This window comes from Taudactylus pleione, unplaced genomic scaffold, assembly GCF_031769625.1.
Source record: "Taudactylus pleione unplaced genomic scaffold, aTauple2 ptg000537l, whole genome shotgun sequence".
Taxonomy (NCBI): Eukaryota; Metazoa; Chordata; class Amphibia; order Anura; family Myobatrachidae; genus Taudactylus; species Taudactylus pleione.
The window spans coordinates 10,617,526-10,630,127 of NW_028284939.1; the positions used below are offsets into that span (position 1 = coordinate 10,617,526).

The 12,602-nt window shown below is 46.0% G+C and overlaps 1 protein-coding gene across 1 annotated transcript in view; it reads left to right on the plus strand.

The window, feature by feature from the left end:
- LSM14A (LSM14A mRNA processing body assembly factor) overlaps positions 1 to 12,602 on the plus strand; it is a 34,593-nt gene that overhangs the window by 11,608 nt on the left and 10,383 nt on the right. The window contains exons 2-6 of the mRNA XM_088451098.1: positions 5,572 to 5,735; positions 6,251 to 6,383; positions 8,899 to 9,078; positions 9,155 to 9,232; positions 10,266 to 10,451. Of these exons, the coding sequence (XP_088307224.1) occupies positions 5,572 to 5,735; positions 6,251 to 6,383; positions 8,899 to 9,078; positions 9,155 to 9,232; positions 10,266 to 10,451 (741 nt within the window). The remainder of the gene's footprint in view (positions 1 to 5,571; positions 5,736 to 6,250; positions 6,384 to 8,898; positions 9,079 to 9,154; positions 9,233 to 10,265; positions 10,452 to 12,602) is intronic.

The window sequence follows — 12,602 nt, forward strand, 5'->3', positions numbered from 1 at the left end:
GGGTTAAGCACCCCTGGGGGAAGGTTAGGGTTAGGCACCCCCTCCGGGAGACTTAAGGTTAGGTTGCGGGGAAGGGGGGGGGGTTAGGTTTAGGCACTTGGGGGGGGGGGGGGGGGGGGGGGTTAGGCACCCCTAAGGTAGGGTTAGGGGGTAGAATTAGGTTAGCATACTTACCTTTTTGGATGATCGGGATCTTCACCCCTGCCTGGCTGCTGCTGTCGGGAATTGAACATGCGGCCGGCGTCAATTCCTATCACACCCCTGTACAGTACACTGACTGTGTGGTGACCAGTGTAAATAAAGTACCCAGCTATGTACTAATATAAGGCATATTTGTGCGTGAGAATAATTTAATAGTTGTACACTGTGGGGATAAAATGCACAATGGTTTCTCATGTGTCTGGGGAATCGATACACAATTTAATATTGTTTTAATAAAGGCCGGTAGTGCCGGAATTAAGCTGCGTAATACCCCCGTTGTACACAGAGGATGTGGGTATAACACAAGAGTATGAGTGTCAGGTTTTGTTACCTTACATTTTATTGGTTTTATTTGATTTACTTAATATTTCATATCTAAAGTCTGGGCTGAGTTCACATCAAATAGGTTTTCTTTTATGAAAAGCGATTTAGTTTTATTTATTTATTTTTTGTGCTGCCAAATTAAGAAATAAAACAAATCTTGGTATTGAAATGGTCTATTTTTAAGATTAGAAAAAGCTAAATAAAAGCTATAATAAACCACTTCTTAAACCTAAAAAAAATGGAATTTTTTTTTTTTTTTAATTTCTCACATTTCAATGTAATAATCACCAAACAATCATGATTATTCTGCTTACATCAGGCCATGTCCACTTTTTACAGCTGTGTAAACTACCTAGCGTTCCTATCCTGGTAGTACAGTCCTGGCATATAGAAGTAGTTTTTATTAGTTTTTTGTTTTTTTTCTCCTTTACATTAAAGCAAGTAGACAGCAACTGAATCTGTCTGTGTACTTTGGTCTTGTAACAAGTCATTTGCAAGCCTTTGGAATCCATCTGCCCCAGGCTATTAGAGCCAGCCTGTGTCCTGTATATTATACTACCCTAGCCTGTGCCCAACACTTAACTCAATCTCTCCCCCACAGATGGCTACACCAGCCTGTTCCTGATGGTACATGATAAAATGATTTCTGCCTCCACTAAACATTTTACCCTGTAACCCTGAAGAATTGCACACCAGCCTGTACCCTTCAATTACAGTTTTTGGGTTGAGGCCCTGACATTTGGCACCTAGGCTTAATGCTGGGTTCAGTTATGTGCTACTTCACCCGAGGTGCTCTTGCTACTGTAGGAAGCCATGGTTATGACATCAGTGGTATATCCCGCCTCAGCGGTTCTGACATCACGTCTGTAAGGTATAACTGCCTGATCACAGCCCATATATCTGCTAATGCACAATAAGGGCATGTACAGATGTGAGATGTACAGTAAGCCATGATTTGGCAATGGATGTTATGGTTCTATCTGAGTGGTGGGTTTTCTGCGCTACAGCTATCCTTTAATCCATTCACAGCCCTCAACAGAAGACCCCATACGTTATTCCTAATCTCATATTTGTGTGCTTTAGAAGGTGTTGCAGAATTCTTGGATTTATGCTCCTGCTTTAAGGGATGAAACCTGAAGCATTATATTTGTGTATAGGTAATTATGGTGTATTTAAATGGCAGCGATTGTTCCATTACACACCTGCAGAATAAATTGGAACCACAAACCCCATTGGAACACATTGATGACATTTCTAGCTGATTATTTTGGTACCTCTGGGGAAAATTCAATTGTTTCTCATGCCCGTAGCTCCCATCTGAAGTGACCTGGAGCTATTTAATTGTTTTAGGCGCCCATCACTCATCACGGATTTCTGCTTACACCAGAGATGAACTCCACCCAAAATCAAGCTTATGGGCACCATAATTGCAGCGCCCCTCCGCCCCTGGCTTTTGGACACCTTAATAGGTACTTTGCAAGGGAAAAGCCCCTTTACGCAGCCGATCCAGTGCATTTTGGGCGCGAGAACCCGGCCGTTGCTACCAAGTGAACTGAGCTATGGGTACACAAAAACAATTGAATTACCCCTATGCAGGGGTTGCCTGGTTTAAACCAAATGTGTTTTTTTTTTTTTTTTTTTTATTATGCTGTGACCAGAGACACAACGCTGTGACTGGTATTATTTTACATTCTTGTTGCGTGTGGGCGTTATCTGAGTAAGATGAACCAATGCAGTAAATCACACACACTACAAAGCCTATAGGGAGGATGAACCAGATAAGAGGTGCTAAATCTGCCTTGCATCAAGCAGAGACTTCTCCCCCATCAATCCCATAGGGCAGGAGAAAAAAACACCGCTAACATTGGGGGCGATTCAATTCAACGCGCTATTGAAAAGCGACGGGAGGGACTCCCGAAGCTATTCAATACACCGCGCTGTTTGGGCGCGCTAAGGATTTCTTCTCGCACCCCCCTGGGGATGCGAAGAGAAATCCGACCAAAGTGCTGAATGCGCGGCTGGTTTTTTGCATAGCGAGGCGCTAACAGCACTTTGGTCAGAGAATGCAGGTTACTGCGCCTTAACACCCTTGTTAAGGCGAGATAACTGGCATTCTCCGACCACACAGCGCACTGAATTGAATAGTGTCGGGAGGCGATTAAGTTGAGCAATTGAACGATAACAATCGTTCATCGTTTGCAAAAATGTCTAAAACGACCATCGTGCAAACATGCTGGTCAATCTGATGATAACGTCAGGTTGAGCATGTTTGCAGATGGTTGATGAGCCTGCACTGAACGACTGCTCGCTCAGTGCAGGCACATCACAGACTGACAAACGGCTGCTCGATCACAATGTCGTTATCGTTTTCATGTCTGCTAGTGGATGGGCACCTTTAAGCATCTAAATGGCTAGTAGGGGCCAAGTGATTACATGTCACTAGTGTTTCATATGTACATGTGTGAAATGACTGGGAATGTAGGAGCTACAGTATATGACACAGCAGCTGACCGCAGTACAGATCATTCCCATAAGTTGGGGGGCTATAGATTGTTTTCCTTTTGTGTTTTATACATGGAAAGTACATTTTGGAAAGTTGTTAGTAATTTTGTGTGTTTGCAATGGAGGACAAGCAAGTAAAGTACGTCTGCGGTTGGGATTGGGGGTGACTTAAACAGGTGATAGTTTGTTTTGTTTTTAGGAAAATATATATATTAGACTGTTAAATAGAAAGTAGTCACATTATTTTTGTGCATGAAGAGGCTGTGTAACTGCTGTTCGCAGCAGGCAAAGTGACACCCTTTATATACCGTATGTCTTTATAATGCACAACTGATTACACTGTAAAAAATTAGTACTTTTAATTTGTTTCCTTTCTAAAAATAGTCATGCATTACTAATTTGAGGTCAAGAAAAACTAAAATGATTTCAGAATGTTCTTACTAGCTCTATTTTTTGAGCTACACAACTTGCTCTATACTGTATGTACATTAGTAATATAGTCATAGTGAATAGCTATTTTAAAATCTGATATTTTCTTGATAGAAAATAAATAAGTTGTTTGAATTAAAGCACAAATAAGAACACAAAACGAAACAAACATACAGCGCAGGAAACATACAGCGCAGGAAACATACAGCCAGCATAGGAAAGTACTATGTAATATAGTGGCCTATTCATGGGGGTGCTTTCTCTTTGCTTGTCGCTTGTACTCCTCCCCTGGGGCATCTCTTGTCACTGTCACCTACCCTGATATCTTTGTTCCATTGCTGAGATGTCACGCTCCCTATGCTTGTCACTCAGTGCACCACAGTTATCTTGTGGGGGTAATCCCGTGAATCGCATATATCTGAATAGGGAAGGGGACAAATAACGGATTCATTTAATTGGGTCATTAGGCCCCGCCCCCTCTGCGCGGAACGCAGATTGCTGGTAAGATTCTCTCCATTCTGCTCACATCACTAGGAATACCCCTACATCGTCATAAATGGGCTATAACTCCGAACTCAGAGCTGAGAATTTTAAATGTCATATTCATTATTTGCATGCTGACAGCAATTAGAGGTAACTATTTTCACATCGGAAACATTTCCATTGTTGTGCAGTGTTATTAATCTTCTTAGGCCATTACGCCGGTGTTCATTAGAAAAGTGTTTGTATTAGGAGGCCTAATGCACTCCCTGCTGTAAGTTATATGGTTGTCATAGATAGACCTGTGACACCGATCCTTTTACACGGGCAGGGAACTCCTACAGCGCTTACGGTCACTAACCACTATTTATAGGCCGATATTGGGGTTACTGCCTGTACTGCAGACGCGCGGGGTACGGCAAGTCACGGCTGCTGTGTGTCTATCAGATCATAGGTCATGCAGGAACATCCAGCTCTCTAGCTTATACCGTGATACCGGCGCTAGAACGCATCGTTCTGTTACTGCGCAGGCGGCTTCTCCCTTAGATGGGGAAGCAATCGGGAAGCCGGCTGCCTATATCTCGGCAGCCGGCTTCCCGACTGTCTTATCCCGGCATGGGTGAAATGCCGGGCGTCTAGATGTAGACGCCCGCATTTCCCCGACACCGGGAGACTGGCGCCTAGCATCACGATCGTAGTGATGCCAGGCGCCGCGAGCGGACAGCTGCGGGGGGGGGGGGGGGGGGTTAGATTTAGGGCTCCCGGGGGACTTAGGGTTAGGCACCCCCCCGGGGGACTTAGGTTTAGGTAGCGGGGAAGGGGGTGGTTAGGGTTAGGCACTTTGAGGGAGGATTAGGGTTAGGCACTTGGGGGGGAGGTTAGGGTTAGGCACCCCTAAGGAGGGGAGGGTTAGGGTTAGGTTAGTGGATACTTGCCTATCCACGATTGGGATTTCCAGCGCTGTCGGGCTTCCGCTGCGTCGCACTCTGCTCCTGTCGGGCTGCCGCTGACGGGAATCGAACCGCCGGCCATGCGGCTGGCGGTATTTCATACCCATTCCCTTACATGAAGTGTTATATTGTTGGAACTGTGAACTATTATCTGGAATAGAAGATGCATGAGACAGCAATTCTCATTGGTCCACAATCTGTACGTTTGATTGTTAATATTTGGGGTCATTTTATTCTGGATGCTTTTATAACTGAGGGTGATTTTACCTATGAGCATATGTTACCATGCTCTGATAATGTACTACTAGGAGCCATCCGTTTTAGTATAATACAAGAGCCTCCTTCTTACTTATTTATACAGGACACTAGACGTGTGTAAAGGATATATATATATATATATATATATATATATATATATATATATATTGCGCAAAATTATTTTAAGAGACGCTGATGCTGATTGGTGCACCCATTGTACGTTGCTAGCTGTAGTCCCTACAGACTGGTGCGTTACATTCCCCACTATGACACCACGTATTTGTACAGTAAATACTCCGCCTCCTATTGAGCTTGTATTTGTTCTGCATTGTGTTTTCAGCCCCATAGGGAAATGCCAGGAGTATGTTTTGGTGCCCTGCTGCTTTAGGGCACTATATTTCAATAACCCTTTTTGTGTCCCTTCCAGTTCGTTCATTTGGAACAGAGGATCGACCAACAGACAGACCTATTCCTCCCCGAGATGAAGTGTTCGAGTACATCATATTCCGGGGGAGTGATATTAAGGATCTCACTGTGTGCGAGCCCCCTAAACCCCAGTGCTCCTTACCGCAAGACCCTGCAATAGTCCAGGTGCGTGTCCGGTCTTCTGTGCGTCAGACACTGGAGATTTCACTTGAGAACTGAAGCTCCAGTGAAAACTGTGTCCATATGGAGATCTCCATATTCTAACTGTCCAACCTCCAATATAAACACGTTCTACGAGCTGCACCTCATTTCACTGTGATGTCCCATTACCCCATGCTCTGTAATAGAGAATAAATGAGTACGCTACATATAAATGAGCAGACGTCCTTATTCCAGATTAAATGCAGAGTTACATTTGTGATGAAACTAACTAGGGGAATATAAGAGGGAATCATTGTTCTATTTTCCTTTCTCTCTCGGCTGTATAATTATAGTTGAATAAAAGTATTTCACTCTGCTACAGAAAGAGCACAGTTCCTCTGTACAGTACGTAGGCTGAGCAATTGGGGTAATTTGGATTTTCACCTGTGACTGGGACAACTTTAACTGTATAATGGCTGATACGTGAAATGTCTATGTGCTTGTTATATACTGTTAATAATTCTACGTTTCCTCTCCAGTCCTCTCTAGGGTCTTCTGCATCGTCTTCATTCCAGACTGTAAGCTCCTATGCTCCATTCAGCCGGATGCCGTCGTACAACCAGTTTAACGCCAGCCCCCTGGTGCCTCAGCAGTTTGGAGCTGTCGGAGTCGGTAGGACTCTTTATTTTGGTCATTCTGTAGCCTCATTTAGACCCTATCAAAAATCTATGTTTCATGTAATACATGGGGAATGATCATTACATGCATTAAGGGGGGAAATTATCACACCTTCTAAAGAGTGGAGGAGTAACCCATAGCAACAGGTCAGCTTCCAGCTAGCATTTATCAAGTACATTCTATAAAATGATAGGTAGAAGCTGCTCGGTTGCTATGGGTAATCTCTCTCTATACCCTTTAGAAGATATGATACGTTTCCCCCATAGAGCCGTATTCAATTGGAGTGGATCTGCAACACTTTTTCGCCTACATTGCGTCTTTTGTAGGCGGAAAAGCATCGCGGCCGTGCCCGCTTTACCCCGTATTCAATATGGAAGTACACGAAAACGGAACCCGGCGAAACTTGCAGGCGGAAAGTACTGTCGGGTCTGTGGAAATCAGCCTGACACCCCCCAAAAGATGCTCTGACATGGGGTTAGCTATGGTACCCCCCCAATTTGGCTTGCTGAAGGTATTTGGTGTTTTTAAACGGGCTCAATAGCTGCTAAACGGCGTTTTTGTACAAGTGGTGCAGAATAGTATTCAGGAGGGTTTTTCCCAGAAAATAACTTATCCCAGCAAATTTGCGGTACTTGAAAATGGGGGTCAGCATATTTAAAAGTTGCTGAAGTTAAGTTGGAAAAATTGTGAAAAAAACACCTGGGGCATACTTGGGGACCCCCCCAGAGTCAAGTTCGCTAGTTTTCTAACTTTGTCCTCCAACGCTTTTTTTTTTTTTTTTGCCCCCAAATTCAAAGTAATTTTTGGGGTGTCCTTCAGTGGGTTTTTTTTTTTACATTTTTGACACACTATACCTTTGGGGGACTGTCTGAAGGCTTCACGGGGGTACCCGCAACGTTGTACCCCAAAACCCCAATTCTGCACTTTTTTACGCCTGCTATTGATGGGCAAAATTTTTTCACCTAGTACATGGCATTGACTTTCTGCCTAGACGAAAAGCCTCCCAAATTGAATACGGAGTAAAACCCAAACAGGCGAAAATGAAGTCATCGGCGAAAAGTTTTCGCCCAAAACACGTGAAAATGGCTTTTCGCCTCAAATTGAATACGGCCCATAGTCTTATCCTAGTTTTCTGTGTAAGTTCTGTTAAAAAGCAAGTGTACTGGTGTATCTCCTCTGCTCTGCCACAAACATCAAAGGTAAAATCCAACTGCCTGACCTTCAGCTAAATAACACCACCTAGTGTCACCGCAGGCACACTGCGACGTCACCGGTCCTGGGGATTCCACCATTATTACCTTGCTGTCTGTCAGACTTTAGTGCCATGTACTTCTTGGTAGTTTCCATTTTTCAGTGATGCCCAAAATACATGAGCACCGTTTATGGGGCCTTAGAATTAAAATGCTTTTGACTCTTGCGCTCTTGTTAGTATAGATAACCTTAGGCTTCTTTTTTAAGTTGATGACTGTGGGTTAAGGGGTGGCCCATACATCAGCACCACAATTCCCCCATCCGGCTGGTCCATTCCGCTATTTGGCAGCAAATGATGCATGTTAAAAATCCCTGACTCGCTGATTCTGACCATTTTGGATTTCTTTGATCCCCTGAGCCAGCCATAGGCAAAACTGGGAGCTTCCCCAATCTGTTTGCAGGCAGAAAGGAAGCTCCCCATCCTCGGGGTGAAAATAAACGTCCACTACTGTCCTCTTCCCCCAAGCGGCATTGTGGTCTGTTCTTCTACTCCAGAGACGAGCGCTCTGAAAATTAGTTATTCAAAAGTTACTGTCAAGTCGTGTATTTAACCGGAGATCTGAAACCTTTTTCTATTTAGTAATAGTGAATTCCGCCCCCTAATACGGTATTCGTTATCCTTGGAGAACACCATAAATGTGGAAGATTATTGTGACCCTGTAACTTTCAATTGGATGTTTAACTGAGGACGTTTTCTGCGGCTCTTTCCAGCAGGATAGTGTTGCGGCATGCACAGCTCGTGTACTCGGGGAGAGTTAATTATTCCTAGAATAAAACATTCCATGTTTCAGCCTAATGAATATTTGTTCCGTCCACTATTTATAGCCGCCTGCTGTGGCCTTCAAAAACATTTCATGAAATGAGAAGAAACTCTATCGCCAATTGGGGGGTACCAGTAAATTCTGACCATAAATTTGCCCCTTTCCCCTGCTCATACCGTTGTATGGAAGATCACTCAGGAGTCCTGCTTAGGGTCTCATTGTAACACATTAGTGGGCACTCCAACCTGGTTCTCAGTTGCCGTAGGGTAACAGTTTTGCTCCGAGAGAACTTCATCAATGCAGCCCAGCAAAACAGCGCAAGTGGGGGCATGGTGTGTTTAGTGGGGGGGGGGAGAATAATAGACACGATTACATTTTTACTGGACCTGTCATTAGAGCAAGACCAATATCTATGTATTCTGATGGGATGCCTGGATAATGGCTGTTAATGAATGTAAATAGTACATTGTAACAGGAGTTTCCTTCTCTGCCTGCAGGGCGCTCAAGTCCTCTGTTGGACCCCTTACGGAAGAGCCCAACAATCGAACAGAGTGTTCAGACTGCGCCAGCGGTACAGGCGCCTGTGACTGCCGCAGTAGGCAAGAGAAGTCCGGTAACTTCTAGATCGCTGCCATCCACCAGCCAGAAGACATTGGAGAGTCAGGAGCAGAGGAAAGGTGAGAAGCGCCTCTTGTCTACGTAAACCCGCCAGCCTGCACGTCACGCAAACCTCACCCGCAGTTTGTTTTACAGCTGAGACGCACAGAGCACCGAGGCCAGACATAGACCTGCTCAGGAACGACAAACAGGATCTGGGCAGGAGACAAGCAGGTGAGGGCGTGTGCGTGGTGTTCAGGGTGTCTCGCCCTAACACAGGTGTAGTGACTGATAACTATTTGGGTACAGGATCATTGAGGGTGAGTTGCCCTATCCTTCCTCACCCTGTACTCCCTGTTCGTGGCTGTACTGCACTCTTGACGCATCATTTGTTTGTATTTACTTAAATTATTTTTAGGTCTACCCCATGTACAGCGCTGTGTACACCTTGTGGTGCCTAATAAATACTAACATCCTAATTACATATATTTCGTATCATACTACAATTCTTGAGGTACAGAACTACAAACCTGATATTTGTGTACTTTAATGAGGGGCCTGGATCTTGTAGTTCCATGGCGTGTACGGAGGAACCAGAATGATTTACCGCCGGCCGCATGGCCGGCTGTTCAAATCCCGACAGCGGCTGCCCGACACAGGAAGAAATCCCAATCGTCTAGAGAGGTAACTAGAACTAATCTATAATCCTTAACCTCCCCCCGGGGGGGTGCCTAACCCTAAGTCCCCCCCCCCCCCGGGAGCCTAAACCTAACACCCCCCCCCTAGTGGCTGTCCGCTGCGGCGTTTGGCATCCCCTTGCTCGGGATGCCGGGCGCCTGTTTCCAGGCGTAGGTAAAATGACAGGCGTCGGGATTTCGTCACCTGTCATTTAACACTTGCCGGGATTAAGCAGTCGGGAAGCGGGCGGTCGGCATTGCATCTGCCGGCTTCCCGACTGCTTCCCGTTATGGAGTCATTCAGAGTTTTCGCTTCAAAAAGTCCTGCTGGGATATCCCCAGTTACATGCACTGCTCCTGTCTATTAAACACTAACTCTAGAACTCCTTCCTTCTTCCCCATAATGTGTATTCTCCGGAAATGAAAAGTGTTGATTCTGTCATATGCCTCCCTCTTTATAATGGCAGGATTGGTCTCTATTTAAACCCGGCGGTATGAAGAGGGAACACACCGTCAGATTGCTCGTCACCCTCTGGAATCCGCGTCATTTCTAATTGGAAACTTCTTTTTTTTTTTTTTAACCCTTTCAGCAGCACTACTAGCTCCTCCCCCACCGAGGAGAGGCCGCGGCGGACACCGAGGAGGCAGAGGGAGGTTTAACGTTAGACGAGACGGTCCCATGAAGTTTGAGAAAGACTTTGACTTTGAGAGTGCAAACGCACAGTTCAACAAAGAGGAAATCGACAGGGAATTTCACAATAAATTAAAGTTAAAAGGTTGGTGTTCAGTATATCCACAGTCAGATGTGGGACTCTTTGTGGTTATGTTCATGCAAACATCAGTGTCATGGGATGTTTTGTGTAATGAGAGAGTTCTGCGGGCAGACATAACCACATCAGCAATACTTAGCGTGAGTCATAATTTTAAAACAATCTCTAGCTGAAGCGCCCGGGTTGAAATCTTCAAGTTAAGTTTTATTATGTGATGTCCCGATCCATCCAGGGGAAGGCCCAGAACAGGCTCCCTGGGTCACCGTTCTGCCCGGCGCACTCTGCCGTGAGGTCCGAACGGGACTACAACCACTCCGTTAGGCATCCCAGACCAATTGCCACCCCTCCTGAAGTTTTTATTCATATCCATCCAGTGGAAGGCCTAGAACAGGCTCCCCGGGGCAAAGTTCTGCCTAGTGTACCCCCCGTCCCCAGGGCAAAGTTCTACCCAGTGTACACCTTCGGGACCTCAAACCCCTAGTATGTCTTCTGGGATCCAATGTTACCACTCTGAAGTTTTCGTCCAAATCCATCCAGTGGAAGGCTCAGAACAGGCTCCCCGGGTCAAAGATCTGCTCGGCGTACACCAACAGGAGGTCCGACCCTAAAACCGGGCCAGGATCCAACTGGCCCACCTCACGTTTGTTTCATCCCAATCGGTGCAGGGGTGTTCGCATGCATAACCGGACAGACAAACCGAACAATGAGTTTTATATATAAGATTGCTAAAGAGTGCCAGTGGTGTTAGTATTAGGTAATCAGATTTTCTCACACAAGTCTATGTAAGGAGAGACCTGAGAATACTACATGTCTGACACCAGCACATCTGCAATCTGCAGTAATAAAGCTTTCCAATGTATTTCTCCTTCATCCACCAGGGGACACTGGAGCCTCAGTACAATGGGGTATAGGAGTGTGTTAACCGGGAGCTGGCACCTTTAAATAAAAAAAACTACTGGTAGCTAGCCCCTCCCCCCCCAAACCCCCCCCCTGGTCAGTCTAAAAAATGTGCCCTGGGAGCTGGACGTAAGCCTCCTCAGGGCTCCGGAAAAATACTCAAGCATTGAGGACAGACAGGCAGCCTACTGCCCCTGCCTGTCTGCGACGAGGGAACTGCCGGGGAGATCCTCACCGCTGCTGCATGCGGTTTGCGCTGAGGTCTCCTGCTACAGAGACCTCAGTCTCTAGGGTTCCCAAAGACTCGCTGCATGCAGTGCACGCCGCGGGACCCAGTAGCATATGCCCGCTGCCGGCAGCACAGGCAGGGCTAAGGTTAGTGTTTCCTGGCTCCCTGGTTAGCAGAGGAGCCAGGACATGTATTTAGGCGGGCATTCACAGTGCGCTCCGCTAGCGCTGAGAGCGCCATAGCGTGCGGGGGGGGGGAGCCTAAGTTTCACTTCTGCTCCTGCCTCCCAGCAGCCTCAGTGCTTCCAGAAGGACGCTGGTGGCCATTTTAAGCACAAGGCACACGCACTACAGGGTGGAGAGAGAGCTGTGTAGGAGTCAGGCTAGTACTCTGTGTATCAGCACTTGCATTTGTTATTCTTGTTATCGGCACTATTCTGTTAGCGCTGCAAACATTATAGTTTATCTCCCTCTGTGCCCCTTTCAGGTCTCTGTGTGGTGCGATTGTATAATGCATTACTGTCCTTTCTCTGTGTGTGTGGTGTCTGTACTATAGACATGTCTACCAAGGGGTCTAAAGCAGCACAGAAGTCTAAGACTTGTGGTGAAAAATTCACACAGGGACAATCTAATGCTTCCTTACTGTGTGATAAATGTGTGTCTTTACCTCAGGATACTGATCTTGTAGTCCAGCCTAGGTGGTCTGAACAATTGACTGCAGTTATATCAAATCTGTCATCAGAGCTGGAATCGGCTCGTAAGGACAGGGAGAGGCTGAGACAAACAGCAGCTGAACCAGATTGGGCTCGCTCTCTGGCCAGATCTGTGGAGGGACTTACAAAAGCAATGTCCCAGGCCCCACCTGCTGCTGCTTCTTCTCCTGCTCAGGTCCTTAGTAGGAGATTGATTCATAATCCCTTACAGTCAGATGAGGAGTTGCAGGACACGGGCAAGGTTCAGGAAGAGGAAACTCACATTCCTGAGGACCCCGAACCTGCATCTCAGGGCGCGGATGCTTTAATTACAGCAGTA